Here is a 12,852-nt window from a genome sequence, read left to right as displayed (position 1 = left end):
GAGTTCAGGGGTGCCACAAAAAAAGAATTGGGACAAGAATTTTTTAAAATCATAATGCTTGGTGAATATCTGCTCAGGCAGCTGAATTACACATCTGCCCTGGACCATTCTGGACAGGGGAAGGAGAAATGGGGTGAGAAGGGGCAGCAGCACTGCTCCCCCACTGCTTGGCATGGACATGAGTCCCCTTGGTCAAGAAGTCTCACGGAAATTGATGGTCTTAAGCCCTCTTGCCAGGTCCCCACCTAAGAGGGCTGTCCATTGGGCAAGTGGGCCCCAGCTGTGGGATAACAAGAAGGGGAGGGCTTGGCCTAAAAGAGGTTGAAAGAACATAATACCAGTTTCCTCTCCAGGTCTGGAGAGCACACGGTGAGAAAGCCTATCCTCTAAGGAACTCACAATCATGGGGAGTGCACATAGGCAGTGCTGGTCAGGCAACCAGTAAATGTCATCAAGGAGGACCTAAGAGCAGCCAGGTAAGAGACACTTATCCCTGTCCCTCTCCCTCTTGCCCATCCCTACACACCAACCTCTGGGACCTAGAAGGGAGCAGGGAAGAAATACCCCAGACAGACTGTCCTCCCGCCCCCAAACTCTCTGAGGTGAGGGACAGGGAACAGAAGCAGAAAGGTAAAACAAATCTACCTTTTCCCACTTCACACCCCCAGAGCCACAAGTCTGGTCAGCAATAGGAGTAGGAAAAGCTTTCAATTAGATAATAGTGAAATTTTACAATGGTGCACTTTCAAGAACCCACAGTGACCAGAAGTCTGTGGACTCTGCCCTAGGTACCATCAAGGGATCTGTCCCCTAGAGGAAAGGAAGATTTTGACAAAGCACAGTTGGGAATTCTGACTAGAGGGGAAAAAAAGCATTCATGTTTGCACCCCTCTGAGTTAAAATTATTCAATTAATTGATTAAAGTTACCATTATCTACACTTCACAGTTTAGGAAATGAAAGCTCTGAAAGATTAAGAAACTTGCTCAAACCCACAGAGCACAGGGAAGGCTTAGTTTGGATTCCAACCCAGAGCCCACCTCAGAGCCCATGAATTCTACAGTCACACCAGGATTTTTCAAATGGGGCCCAAAGACACGTCATCCCCAGGGATCTGCAAATCCACTTCAAAATATTTTTCAATATTGAATTTTTATCTCAAGGGTGATCTTAAAATATGTAAATATAGTCTCAATCATGTGAATGATCATCTTACAAGTGAAAGATGCTTCTTGATTACCAGCATTTGCATTTATAATCTTATTGATGTTAAGTATTAAGTTCTCTAAATTTCATAGGCTAATGACTAATGAGAAAGAAGGACAGAGGTGACTGCATATAAATAATGCAGTCATACCAATTAAAAGCCAAATGGCTTGCTATACAAACCAAAGTTTCACTATAGGTCAAACGAAGAAAAGCATGGCACACAGAACAGAAGCTTCCATAAAAATAAGGGCCGGGACTTCCCTGGTGGTGCAGTGGTTAAGAATCTGCCTGCCAACGCAGGGGACATAGGTTCAATCCCTGGTCTGGGAAGATCTCACATGCCACGGAGCAACTAAGCCCGTGTGCCACAACTACTGAGCCTGCACTCTAGAGCCCACAAGCCACAACTACTGAGCCTGTGTCCCACAACTACTGAAGCCCGCGTGCCCAGAGTCCGTGCTCTGCAACAAGAGAAGCCACCGCAATGAGAAGTCTACTCACCGCAATGAAGAGTAGCCCGCGCTTACCGCAACTAGAGAAAGCCCACAAGGACCCAATGCGGCCAAAAAAAAAAAAAAAGAATAAGGGCCATATCTACATTTTAAGCAGCAATTTAGTTTCAGCAAAATATCCAGTGTTGTTAATGTGAATTATATTGGCTCTGAAGTTAATCTGAAAATTTGTTTTGGTTTTATAATTGTAGAAGGGCTATAAGTATACATTTATACCTCATAGTTTTGTTTATAGACATTTGGGAAACATAATAATAAAGATAATTTAATTCAACATCAAGAACATGTAAAAATGTTTGTTTAAAGTGTCCTTATATTACACATACTTGAGAAGCTCTGTGTTATGTCACATTATGCTTAAGCAACCATTAAAAGCCACGTCTTAGAAGACTGTGACACAGGGAAATATTTTCAATACTATATAACTTAAAGCATACAAAAGGTGGTACAGTCTCACTCTGATTTTATAAAGTATACAAAGCACACTGTAGACACAGAAGAGACTAGGAAATACACTAAAATGTTAACAATGTATATGCTGTAGTAGGAGTATTACAGGTGCTTTTTATTAATGTTGCTATTTGCTTTTTGATAATATTCTGATTTATAATAATTTTTTTTTTTTTTTTTTTTTTTTTTTTTTGCGGTACGCAGGCCTCTCACTGTTGTGGCCTCTTCCATTGCGGAGCACAGGCTCCCGACGCGCAGGCTCAGCGGCCATGGCTCACGGGCCCAGCCGCTCCGCGGCATGTGGGATCTTCCCGGACCGGGGCACGAACCCGTGTCCCCTGCATCAGCAGGCGGACTCTCAACCACCGCGCCACCAGGGAAGCCCTATAATAACTTTTTTATAAGAGTGAAATTTAAATATTACCAAAAAATTCAATTTTAAAAGCCTATCCCATCAAAGTTTCCAAAACCTGCTGCTAAAAGAAAAAAAAAAATTACTTTCAATCCAATTCCAGCTCAAGCTCTTTCTTCTCCAAAGAAATGTAACCAATCTTAAAGAAGTATTTGTTCAGACTTAAAAGCATATAAAGTCCTAGTCAACCAATAACTAGGTTTTAGGAACCAGGGCTACAAGGATGAACAAAGGACATGGTGCAGTCCAGAAGCTACCATTCTGGGGGGAAGCACAGCATAAATCAAGTTAGTCAATGGTACTAAGGCATAATGACAGGAACGTGGAGAAGGGGTTTCATAACTCATTTTGATGGGGAAGATAGGGCAGGAAAGGCTGCCACAAGGTGACACGTGAACCAAGTGCTAAGAATGCAGGAGAAAATGGGTGCAGAAAGGTAAAATGGCAGATTCCCCAGCAAGTAAAATCTAAACATAGGTCTTGTGACACTGGGATCACTGACCACACTAGACCAATCTCTCCTGGGCTCCTACAGCACTGGTCTTTGCCATTTATATTGTCTGCCATTATGATTCAAGCTGCTTCCCCGACAAGATTGTAAACTCAGAGGGGAATACCATGTACACTGTAGACTCACTATTCATCAATGATAGTATCTTTAGACTTCTAATGGGCATTAAACTCAACATATTGTAGCCTCTGTTGGTATGCAAAAAATTATATGCCTATCTAGACTACACCCATTTTTGCCTCTAGAAAATTATATCAAAAGATCAAAACAACAGATTCATTCCTATAGTCCTCACAAGAATGTTAACCTCTCTACTTATAAACCTTAGCCCTTTCCCTTGCTCTTGCAAGCCAGCAAACCTCCAACTGGTGCGTTTTTCCAAGGCAGGCTAAGGAAAGATATGATTGCCTATCCAAGAAAATCTTCCAAGTGTACTGCGGTGATAGTTAATGACACCTAAATCCTGTGGCTTATCAGCTGGGGTGAAACTCTCAGAAGATGTTCCATCTTTAAAACAGAAATGTGAATAATTAGAAGTAACATAAATGTCTGACCAGGGGAAATGTGTGTGAACAGAAGGTATGGTATTTTCACAGACTTCTTTTTTTTTCATTTTTGTTTTTTTTCCTTTGTTTTCACACACATGTTTATAAGACTTATGTACATGTCTAAGAATTTGCTTTAAGATATTTCAGCAAAGAAACAGTAAAAGGGATAGATGAAGCCACTGTGATGAAATCTTGATAATATTTGAAACTAAGTGTGTGTGACCAACCCAAAAGCAATGAGCACCCCTTAAAGCCCATGTGCTTTCTAGATACCATTTTTAATAAAAGAAAAGAACTCTTCGAGGAAATGGTTAATTCAAAGTATGGATCAGAAACGTACAAGATAGGCCTGGAACATCTTGTCGTATCAGATAACAAACTGTCGTATCAGATAACAAACCTACTAGTAAGGTTATGTCAAAAGGACTCAGAAGCCAACTTGAATAGCCTCCCACTGGCTAAAGAGTACAATCTGAGCATCAATAAGGACAACAACCAGAACAGGTTCGAACACATCAAATGTGTATAAATGTGTGAGCTCATAATGCTACTCCAAAATACCTTAACTGATCACTTTGAAAGCTACTAAGGAATCCACTCACTATTTTGACAACTGGTAGATAAATAAAAAGAGGCAAGCATAAAGCTGGGGGAGGGGTAGCTGTACATTCCATTCTCATTCAAGGCTGCGGCGATTCCATCCTGTCTTTTCTCTTGGACTAAAGTATTAGCAGGGCCAAGTACTAACAAATGAGGCATTTCTTCTTTTTAACATGTGGAAAAATACATATAACGTAAAATCTACCATCTTAACCATTTTAAAGTGCAGAGTTCAGTGGCATTAAATATTCACATTGTTGTGCTACCATCACCAACATCCATCTCAAGAACTTTTCATCTGAAAAACCGAAACTCTCTACCCATTAAACAACAGTTCCCTATTCTTCCCTCTTCCCAGTTCCTGGCAAGTCTCTATGAATTTGATTCCTCTAGGTACTTCACTGAAGTGGAATCACACAATATTTTTCTTTCTGTGATTGGTTTACTTTACTTAGTATAATGCCACGGAGGTTCATCCATTTTGTAGTAAGTCCATGTATAAAAATTTCCTTCTTTTTTAAGGATGAACAATATTCCATTGCATGTACATCCATATTTTATTTATCCGTTCATCTGTTGATAGACATAAGGGTTGCTTCCAAATGAGAAATTCTGACCCAACGCTAGTGACAAGACACTCAGGAGACTGGCCCTGGAACAGAGCAGTCTCTTTGATGTTGTGAACACAATCGAAGAATCACTCCAGTGATTAGGACCACAGAGCAGAAAGCTGCTAAAAGGAATTTCCATATGGCTATCTGTCCCAGGAATTGGGACCAGAAAGAGCATTTGTTTAAATACTCAAATAATATGTTGATATAAAGCCCTGGCTGCTTAGGATGGTCTAGAAACAAATCTTCAATTCACTCTAGTTTCTGAAGACCTCCTTCTCGCCTGTTCTTTTTTCCCCCCCAGCTTTATTGAGAAATAATTGACATATAACACTGTGTAAGTTTAAGGTGTACAACATGTCGATTTGCTACATTCATATACATTCGTATCATTATCACTGTAGCTTTAGCTAATACCCCCATTCACATCACATAATTCTCTTTTGTGGTGAGAACATTTAAGATCTACTCTTTTAGCAATTTTCAAGTGTACAATACAGTAACTAAAATTACAATGCTGCGCATTAGATCTCTAGATGTTATTCATCTTCTAATTGGAAGTTTGTACCCTTTGATTAACATCTCTTCAATTTTCCCACACCCTAGCCTCTGGTAGCCACTATTCTACTATTTCTTTAAGTTTGGCTTTTTTTAGATTCCCCATGTAAGTGATATCATGCAATATTTGTCTTTCTCTGACTTATTTCACTCAGCATAATGCCCTCAGGGTCCATTCAGGTTGCTGCAAATGGCAGAATTTCCTTCTCTCTCATGGTTGAATATTATTGCATTGTGTGTGTATGTATCTATGTATGTATATGTGTGTGTATATATATATATATTTTTCACATCTTCTTTATCCATTCATCCATTCATAGACACTTGGGTTGTTTCCATATCTTGGCTAGTGTGAATAATGCTGCAACAAACACTGTGGTGTAGATATTTCTTCAATACCCTATTTTCACTTCCTTTGGATATATACTCAGAAGTGGAATTGTTGGATCATGGGACAGTTCTATTTTTAGTTTTTTGAGGACCCTCCATACTGTTTTCCATAGGGGCTGCAACAATTTGCATTCCCACCAACAGTGCAACAAGGGTTCCCTTTTCTCTACATCCTTGCCACCACTTATTATCTCTTGTCTTTTTGAGGACAGCCATTCTAACAGGTGTGAAGTGATAACTCATTATGGTTTTGATTTGCATTTCCCTAATGACTGCTGATGCTGAGCACCTTGTCATGCACTGTTGACCATTTTAACTTGTCCGCTCTTCTTACCAGCCTGTATGTTCTCTCTTGCCTACCTCTCCAGTCTCATAGCCCACTACTTCCATCATCCTGCTGACGGTCCAGCAACACCAAACTGTTTTTAGTGTCCCGCACACACTCTTCAGGCCCTTGTCACTTGGCCTCCACTGTCAGTGGTCTCTCTGGCTGGAAAGCTTTCTTCTCTTGGCTTACTTCTAGTTAGGGCCACCTCTCAAGGAACCCTTTCTTTTTCTTCTTTGTAGTCCCAGAATTTGAGTGCTTGGCACATAATGGCTGCTTGATAAATTACTGAACTAAATTATATTTGTTACATTCACATTCTCTGTTGAGAAGACAAGTTTAAAGAAAAAATTCAAGGATAATGGGATTACAGGTAATTTTTATTTATACTTTAATATTGTTCAAATTTTCTAATGATGTGCTGACTTTTCAAATTTACCTTTCAGAAAAATTTAAGAATAATCTGATCAAGAATAAAGCGGAGGAATCAGTCTACCAGATTTGAAGACTCATCAAAAAGCTAGAGTTATCAAGAGTATGTGGTATTGCAGAGGGATAGACACATGAGATGATGAATCAGTACAGAGAACCCAGAAACAGGCCCACACAAATTGCCCAACTGCTTTATGACAAAGGTGCAAAAGCAATTCAATGAAGGCAGCACAGCCTGGTCAACAAACGGTGTTGGAGCAATCAGGCATCCATTGCCAAGTACTACTACTACTGCTAATGAATAAAATAAAATCTCAACCTAAGTTTCACATCTTATACAAAAATTAACTTAAAACAGATCATGGACTTAAATGAAAAATATAAAACCATAAAATATTTGGGAGGAAAAACACAGAGAAAATCTCTACAACTGGGCTGGGCAAAGAGTTCTTACATTTGACCAAAATAATACAACCCATAAAATGTAAAATTGGTAAAATGGACTTTATCCAAATCAAAACCTTTTGCTCTGGAAAGACCTTGTTAAGTGGATGAAAAGACAAGCTTCAGACTGGGAGAAAATATTTGCAAACTACATATTTGATGAGGACTGGTATCTTGAGCATACAGAAAACCCTCAAAACTCAACAGTAAAAAAAGCAAACAATCCAAATAGAAAATGGACTAAAGACTTGAAGAGAGACATTTGACCAAAGAGAATATACAGATGGCAAATATCATATGAAAAGATATTCAACATCATTGGCCATAGGGAAATGTAAATTAAAACCAATGGTAAACAGTTAAACAAATGAACTGTAGTACATCCATACTGTTGAACATTGCTCAGCAATAATAAAGAATGAACAAGTGATACATACAAGAACTTGGATGAATCTCCAGAGAAATATGCTGGATGAAAAAAGCCAATCCCAAAAAGTTATGTATTGTATGAATCGATTTACATAACACTCTTGAAATAATAATAATATATTAAAATGGAGAAGAGATTAGTGATTATCGCGGGTTAAGGATGTGGTGGGTGTGGGATGGTAGAGGATGCGACCATAAAAGGGCAACATAAGGGATCATGTGCTGATGGAAATGTCCTATATCTTGACTGTATCACTGTCAAAATATTGATTATCTCATTGTACTATAATTTTGCAAGAAGTTACCGTTAGGAGAAACTGGGTAAAGGGTACATGGGTTATCTCTTCACTATTTTTACAACTACATAGCTTCTACAATTACCCGAAAATAAAGTTAAATTTTAAAAAAAGCTCAGGTTTTGGGACAAAGCTAGGTGATGTTGGGCAAGTCGCTTCCTTTTTCTTAGGGCTGAAATGATTAAATTAAGAGATGAATGGTCTAAGCATAGTGCTTGGCACAGGTAAATGCTCAACAGACGGCTATTAAAATGATAATCAGTTAGAAATAGTACTTCTACTCTGAGAAGTCAGAAAAAGATAGGGAACCATGCAGATACAAGTAAATATGGAAATTTGGTCACAATATGTGCTAACAGCTACTCCATAATAGCTTCAATCTTCTTTGTGAAGAAGGCAGCAATGTCATCCGCTAAGACTGAAGGGATGGATTAACCTTTACTCCCAGAATCTAATCCAGTGCCTGGGACACATATATTTAATAAATGAGCTTATTTAACAAATAAAGTTTTCTTAATTCCATTGTTCTTTAGAATCAACAGACAACTTTCTCCAAATTAGCCACTAGGGGGCAGTGCTGCTGCCAACCTTTTCCCCTAAATTTTTTAACTCGGTGAAAATAATAGAAAATTACAGGGCAGTGTGTGTCATAAAGTATTTTTTTCCTCAAGAAGATCTGATTTCAGCTTCATATACATGTATACATGTGTGTGTTCACACCTGTGCACATGCGCGCATGCACACATTTATACATGCACATTGCAGCATGATGGGAGGACTGTTCCTTCTGCCAGCCTCCCACTGCAATGATACAGTGATGCCCCAGAGGCAACACTCACCATTTTCCAGAGGTCATTTTTTTTTATAATTCCTCCAGGGCACACAGCAAATACTGACTAGATCTTTTACACTTTTTTATAATCAATAAATTAGAAAAGACATCAATGAAGAAATCCCCAAAGCTAATCCTGGTAACATTTGCCATAGCTTCTTTCTTCCTTTATTTTTACTCCTACACCTACCTCCTCCCCAAATTATTGATAAAAAAGAAGTAGGTTTTTAAAAAAATTTAAAATAGTTGCAATAGATTTCATAAACTTCTTTTCCCCTTGTTTCAGATTCTTGATACATTCTTATAATGAAGATTTATCAATCTATAATGCCAAATGGCTATTATATATACCAGAATAAGCAGCAATTTGGGGGTGTGTGTTTAGCAATGGGGCTAGGAAATTTCCTAGTTTGGTTCTAGTGAACTTGGGCCTCTAACGAACAGAGGGAGCTGACAGAGGTTCTAACTTAAAAGAGAAATTCTCAAAACCCTCAAAGAAAAGAAGATGTATGGGAAGACTGTTCCCCAAGAGTTTAGGGTTACACAAACCAGCTCAGTTTCAACTAAGGGAAGTGAACTTCCACAGTAGGGGAGACTTCCATTCATACCAATGGAACACATCACACCCTAGTCTAAGAAAAGCTGTTACTAGTTTGGTCTTATGGGCTGGAGCTGCGAGGGAGATGGGAAAAGGCTGAGGTCATCTTATGACTATAGGCTGTCAAGTACTTCAAATGAGAGAAAAAGGTGGTTGACCCCAAAGCCTCTGAACCCGGTTATTTTGAGCTAAAGTTGCTTGGGAACAAAAATACCCAAGAAATGGATCATAAAGAGAGTCTGGGTGATAGAGTTGAAGTAGTCATCTGTCAATGTAGATACAGTGTCAACTTGTTTGCAAACTGTTTCAAAACAAAGTTTCAAGGTTGTTTAGAGTAGTGTTCTAACTTGACAATTAAGAGTCATATTTTTACTGGATACTTTATTCCAGTAGGTGGTATGGAATGGTATTACACTTTTATTGATAGTCTTCAGAAGCTCTTTGGGGCCAAAGATTTTTGGTTTTGCTTTACAGTTGTAAAAACATTAATAGCATTAGTAACATTACTAGTTTTATATTAACCTAATATAAAAATTCACCTTTCCTAATGAACTGATATGGCCCTCAAGAGGAGAAAATCTTCTTTCTTAACAATTATAGTTCTTTGGCTACATGGACGTCTCTGAAAATGAGCTTTAAAACTGAGATGAACACTTCATTGTATCATCCCTACTATATTTAAAATCTATGTCCACTTTAAAAAGTCATGTGCTAAATCCTGAGGTTCCCCCCACCCCCCAGCAAATGATCTAAATAAGAGCCTGACTTCATTTACATACACACTCACTTGCACTCCCAACCACACTTCCTTTGAAAAACAGAATGTCACTTCCTCAATCCGGAGGCCAGAAGTCCCTTGGTTCTGATCTGGGGAGCCAAGACAGGAAACTGGTAAGCTTTTGCCTCTCCCCCCATGGACAGCCACTGGTGCAGCTGACAGAGGGCAGGGTCTATTCAGAGCTCCCTTGATGCACTGCAGCTGGAAGGCAACAGCTCACTTCCATGCTGTGGGAATGATCCCAGAGAGTCCAGCACCGAGAGTCAGTTTAACAAGGGCATTTCATAGGAAGGAAGAGGAGAGGATGGGAGACCGGGACATCTTTTAGCGATCTTAATTCCATTTCCAAACTCAGTCGAATAGCTCAGGACTGATTTCAGCCAATTCTCAGAAACTGACACCATCTTGTACTTTGACCCCATCAAGCAAGGCATCTTCTGGTGGAGGGGGGAAAAAGAAAGCCAGACCTCTTCACCGCTCACACCAGGCTGTACGACCTTCCCCAGGATGTTGCCAGCTTCTCACTTAGAAAGGAGAGGCTGTCCCAGCAATTTCAGTAAACACTGTTGGTTAGCACCACCTGGCAACTGAGAACCTTGATCTCTCCCGGCCCCAGACCCCAAGGACTGCACAACACAAAACCCGGGCCAGTTGTAGCAGACCAAACTGCAGTGTCACCATCGGGGGGGTGGGGTGGGGGGATGCATGTGAGAGGCACACGGAATAAAGGGAAAGAAGGGGGACAAACAAATGAGTCACTTAATACAAGGACTGCACATGCTGCTGACGCTGCCCATGATGCAGAGGCTGTGGACTGGAAGGAAGCAGGCGGCCACCGGGAGGGGCGGCCAGAGAAAGGGAAGGGGGAAAGGGTGTGAGGCGCCTCGCCCTTTGTGGGGGGCGGGCTGCGCGGCCCCACAGCCTACGCCCCCCTTTACCCCCAGCCCCGCAGGCTGGAGTCGCTCGGCGTTAGTATGGTCCCCCAGCCCCGGGAATCAACTCTTTCGGTCTCCAAAAACAATCTAATACAAACTTCAATACTGGATTTAGTTTTACAGGGGGGCTGGCTAGAGAGGCGCCGCCGCCGCGCCCGCCCCGCGGAGAACAAGCCGCAGCCTCAACCTGGTCGCCCGCCCGCCCCGCCCCTCGCAGCGCACCTGTGACAGGTGTGCAGGAGCCTCACACAGCCCCGAGCCGCGGGACCCGCCGGCAGCTCCTCGCACCCCCCCTCCCCGGGGCCCGCCCTCCCCGTCGGCACCGTCCCTCCCGGAGCCCCCAGCCCCTCGGCCCCCCGCTCGCGCCCTCGGCGGCCGCACCCGCTCCCGCCCGCACCCGCTCCCGCCCGCACTCACATAGCGTCTCAACTTCTTCTCGGGGGGCGATTTCCTCAGCCAGCCGGTGCACACTACGTCGCCGCCGCCGCTCATGCTGTCGGCCGCCTGGAGCCCGCCGCGGGGTCGACGGACAAGGGCACGGGCGCGGGCCGCTGGGTCTGCCGGCCGGCGGTGCGCAGCTCGCGGGGGAGGGGAGGGGCCGGGGCGGCCGGCGGCCGCGGGGCGAGGACTAGGCGGCGCGGCCCGGCTGCCTCTCGCGCGCCCGCTCTCCCCGCGCGCCCGCTCTCCCCGCGCGCACCCGCGCGCTCTCCCAGTCCGGCCGCGGTGGGGGCGCCCCGGCAGGAAGGGCGGCGCGCGCTCGCCACGCCCACAGCCCGCCGCGCCCCCGGGCGGGCCGCCTTCAAAGACGCAAACAGCGCCTCGCGCCTTTGGACCCCAGAGGACCGAGGTTCGCAAGGACGCCTGCGGCCGGCCGCGCCCCCAGGGTCTGGCTTTTTCCCCGAAGCCTCAAGCAGTTAGCGGGGCAGGCGGCCGCGCCCCTGGTGGGGGTGGGGTGATGGAAAGGGACTGCGCGGCCTCGAGCGTAAATCGATTTTTCACAGGGGTCGTCAGGAAGGGACCCGAGGGCTGATCCCGTTTCCTATCCATTCCCTGAGTTTCAGGTTTCTGTGGGTCAGGTTCTGGCTGAAATTAGTGATCCGCTTCCCAGCAAGAGTTGCAACTCTCGCTCCCTTGGTGGGAGACGGAAAGAAGAAAACAGGCTACTACATGCTGGGCGCTTTTACATTCCTTGCTTACTCGTCACAAATCTCCAAATTGGGTGGGCAGTATTATTCCCATTTTACAGATAGCCTGAGGTCCCAAAGCCTTTGCAATGCAACCAAGTTTCTAATTCTGGGCGGTGGCTCGGGGTTGGGAGTGGTCCTGCTCATCTGCTATTTAAAGTGGGAGAATTGCTTTAATGGCTGCATTTAAGCAATTTAAGGTCCTCTTATTACCAGAAAATAAAGTCCAGCTGGCTCCCACACTGCCTCTGGGAAAAACAATTCAGTAGGAGAAAATTCTTAACGATTTGCAGAATCAAGGAAGCAAAAATGAGTCCATGTACTATTTCATAGTTAATTGGAAGGCAAGGTGGTGTAAAGCAAGAAATTGGGGTCAAAATTCCTCAGAGCTCCAACTTACTGACACAGGTTATGAGAACTCTCTCGGGCTCACATGATACAGATGCCTCTCTTACTGTGTTGTGGTGAGACTTAACTGAGATAAAGCATGCGGAAGCACACACCCGACAAATCGAGCAGTGCGGTGGGCATGGTAGATAGAAGGGAAAAAAACGCCAGAAACCTTTGGTAAGGGCTCTTTTCAACTCACAAAGTACTTTTACAAGCAGCATTAAAAGGGAGGTCCTCTCCCCAGCTTCTTTGAAAAGTGGATAGGTAACCCATTATATCAATAGGGAACCGCCGCGGGCAGATGAGTAGAACCAGCAGCATCTCACATTCCGCGTACAACTTTAAGGCTGTTTTGTTCATTTCGCCATCTCTGTGCAGCAAAGCTAGTTGTTTCAAACAGCTGGACATC

The 12,852-nt window shown here is 43.2% G+C and overlaps 1 protein-coding gene across 1 annotated transcript in view; it reads right to left on the bottom strand.

Moving 5' to 3' along the window:
- The window catches only part of GAB2 (GRB2 associated binding protein 2), a gene marked incomplete at both ends in the record, with an annotated part of 168,351 nt that extends 156,990 nt beyond the window's left edge, over nt 1–11,361 (bottom strand). Inside the window, one exon of the mRNA XM_079709493.1 lies at nt 11,287–11,361. Coding sequence (XP_079565619.1) covers nt 11,287–11,361 — 75 coding nt within the window. The remainder of the gene's footprint in view (nt 1–11,286) is intronic.
- Nucleotides 11,362–12,852: the final 1,491 nt, after the last annotated feature.

This window comes from Hyperoodon ampullatus, assembly GCF_949752795.1.
Source record: "Hyperoodon ampullatus genome assembly, chromosome: 7".
Taxonomy (NCBI): Eukaryota; Metazoa; Chordata; class Mammalia; order Artiodactyla; family Ziphiidae; genus Hyperoodon; species Hyperoodon ampullatus.
The sequence above is the reverse complement of the archived record's forward strand: the minus strand, read 5'-3'. Positions and strand labels throughout refer to the sequence as shown.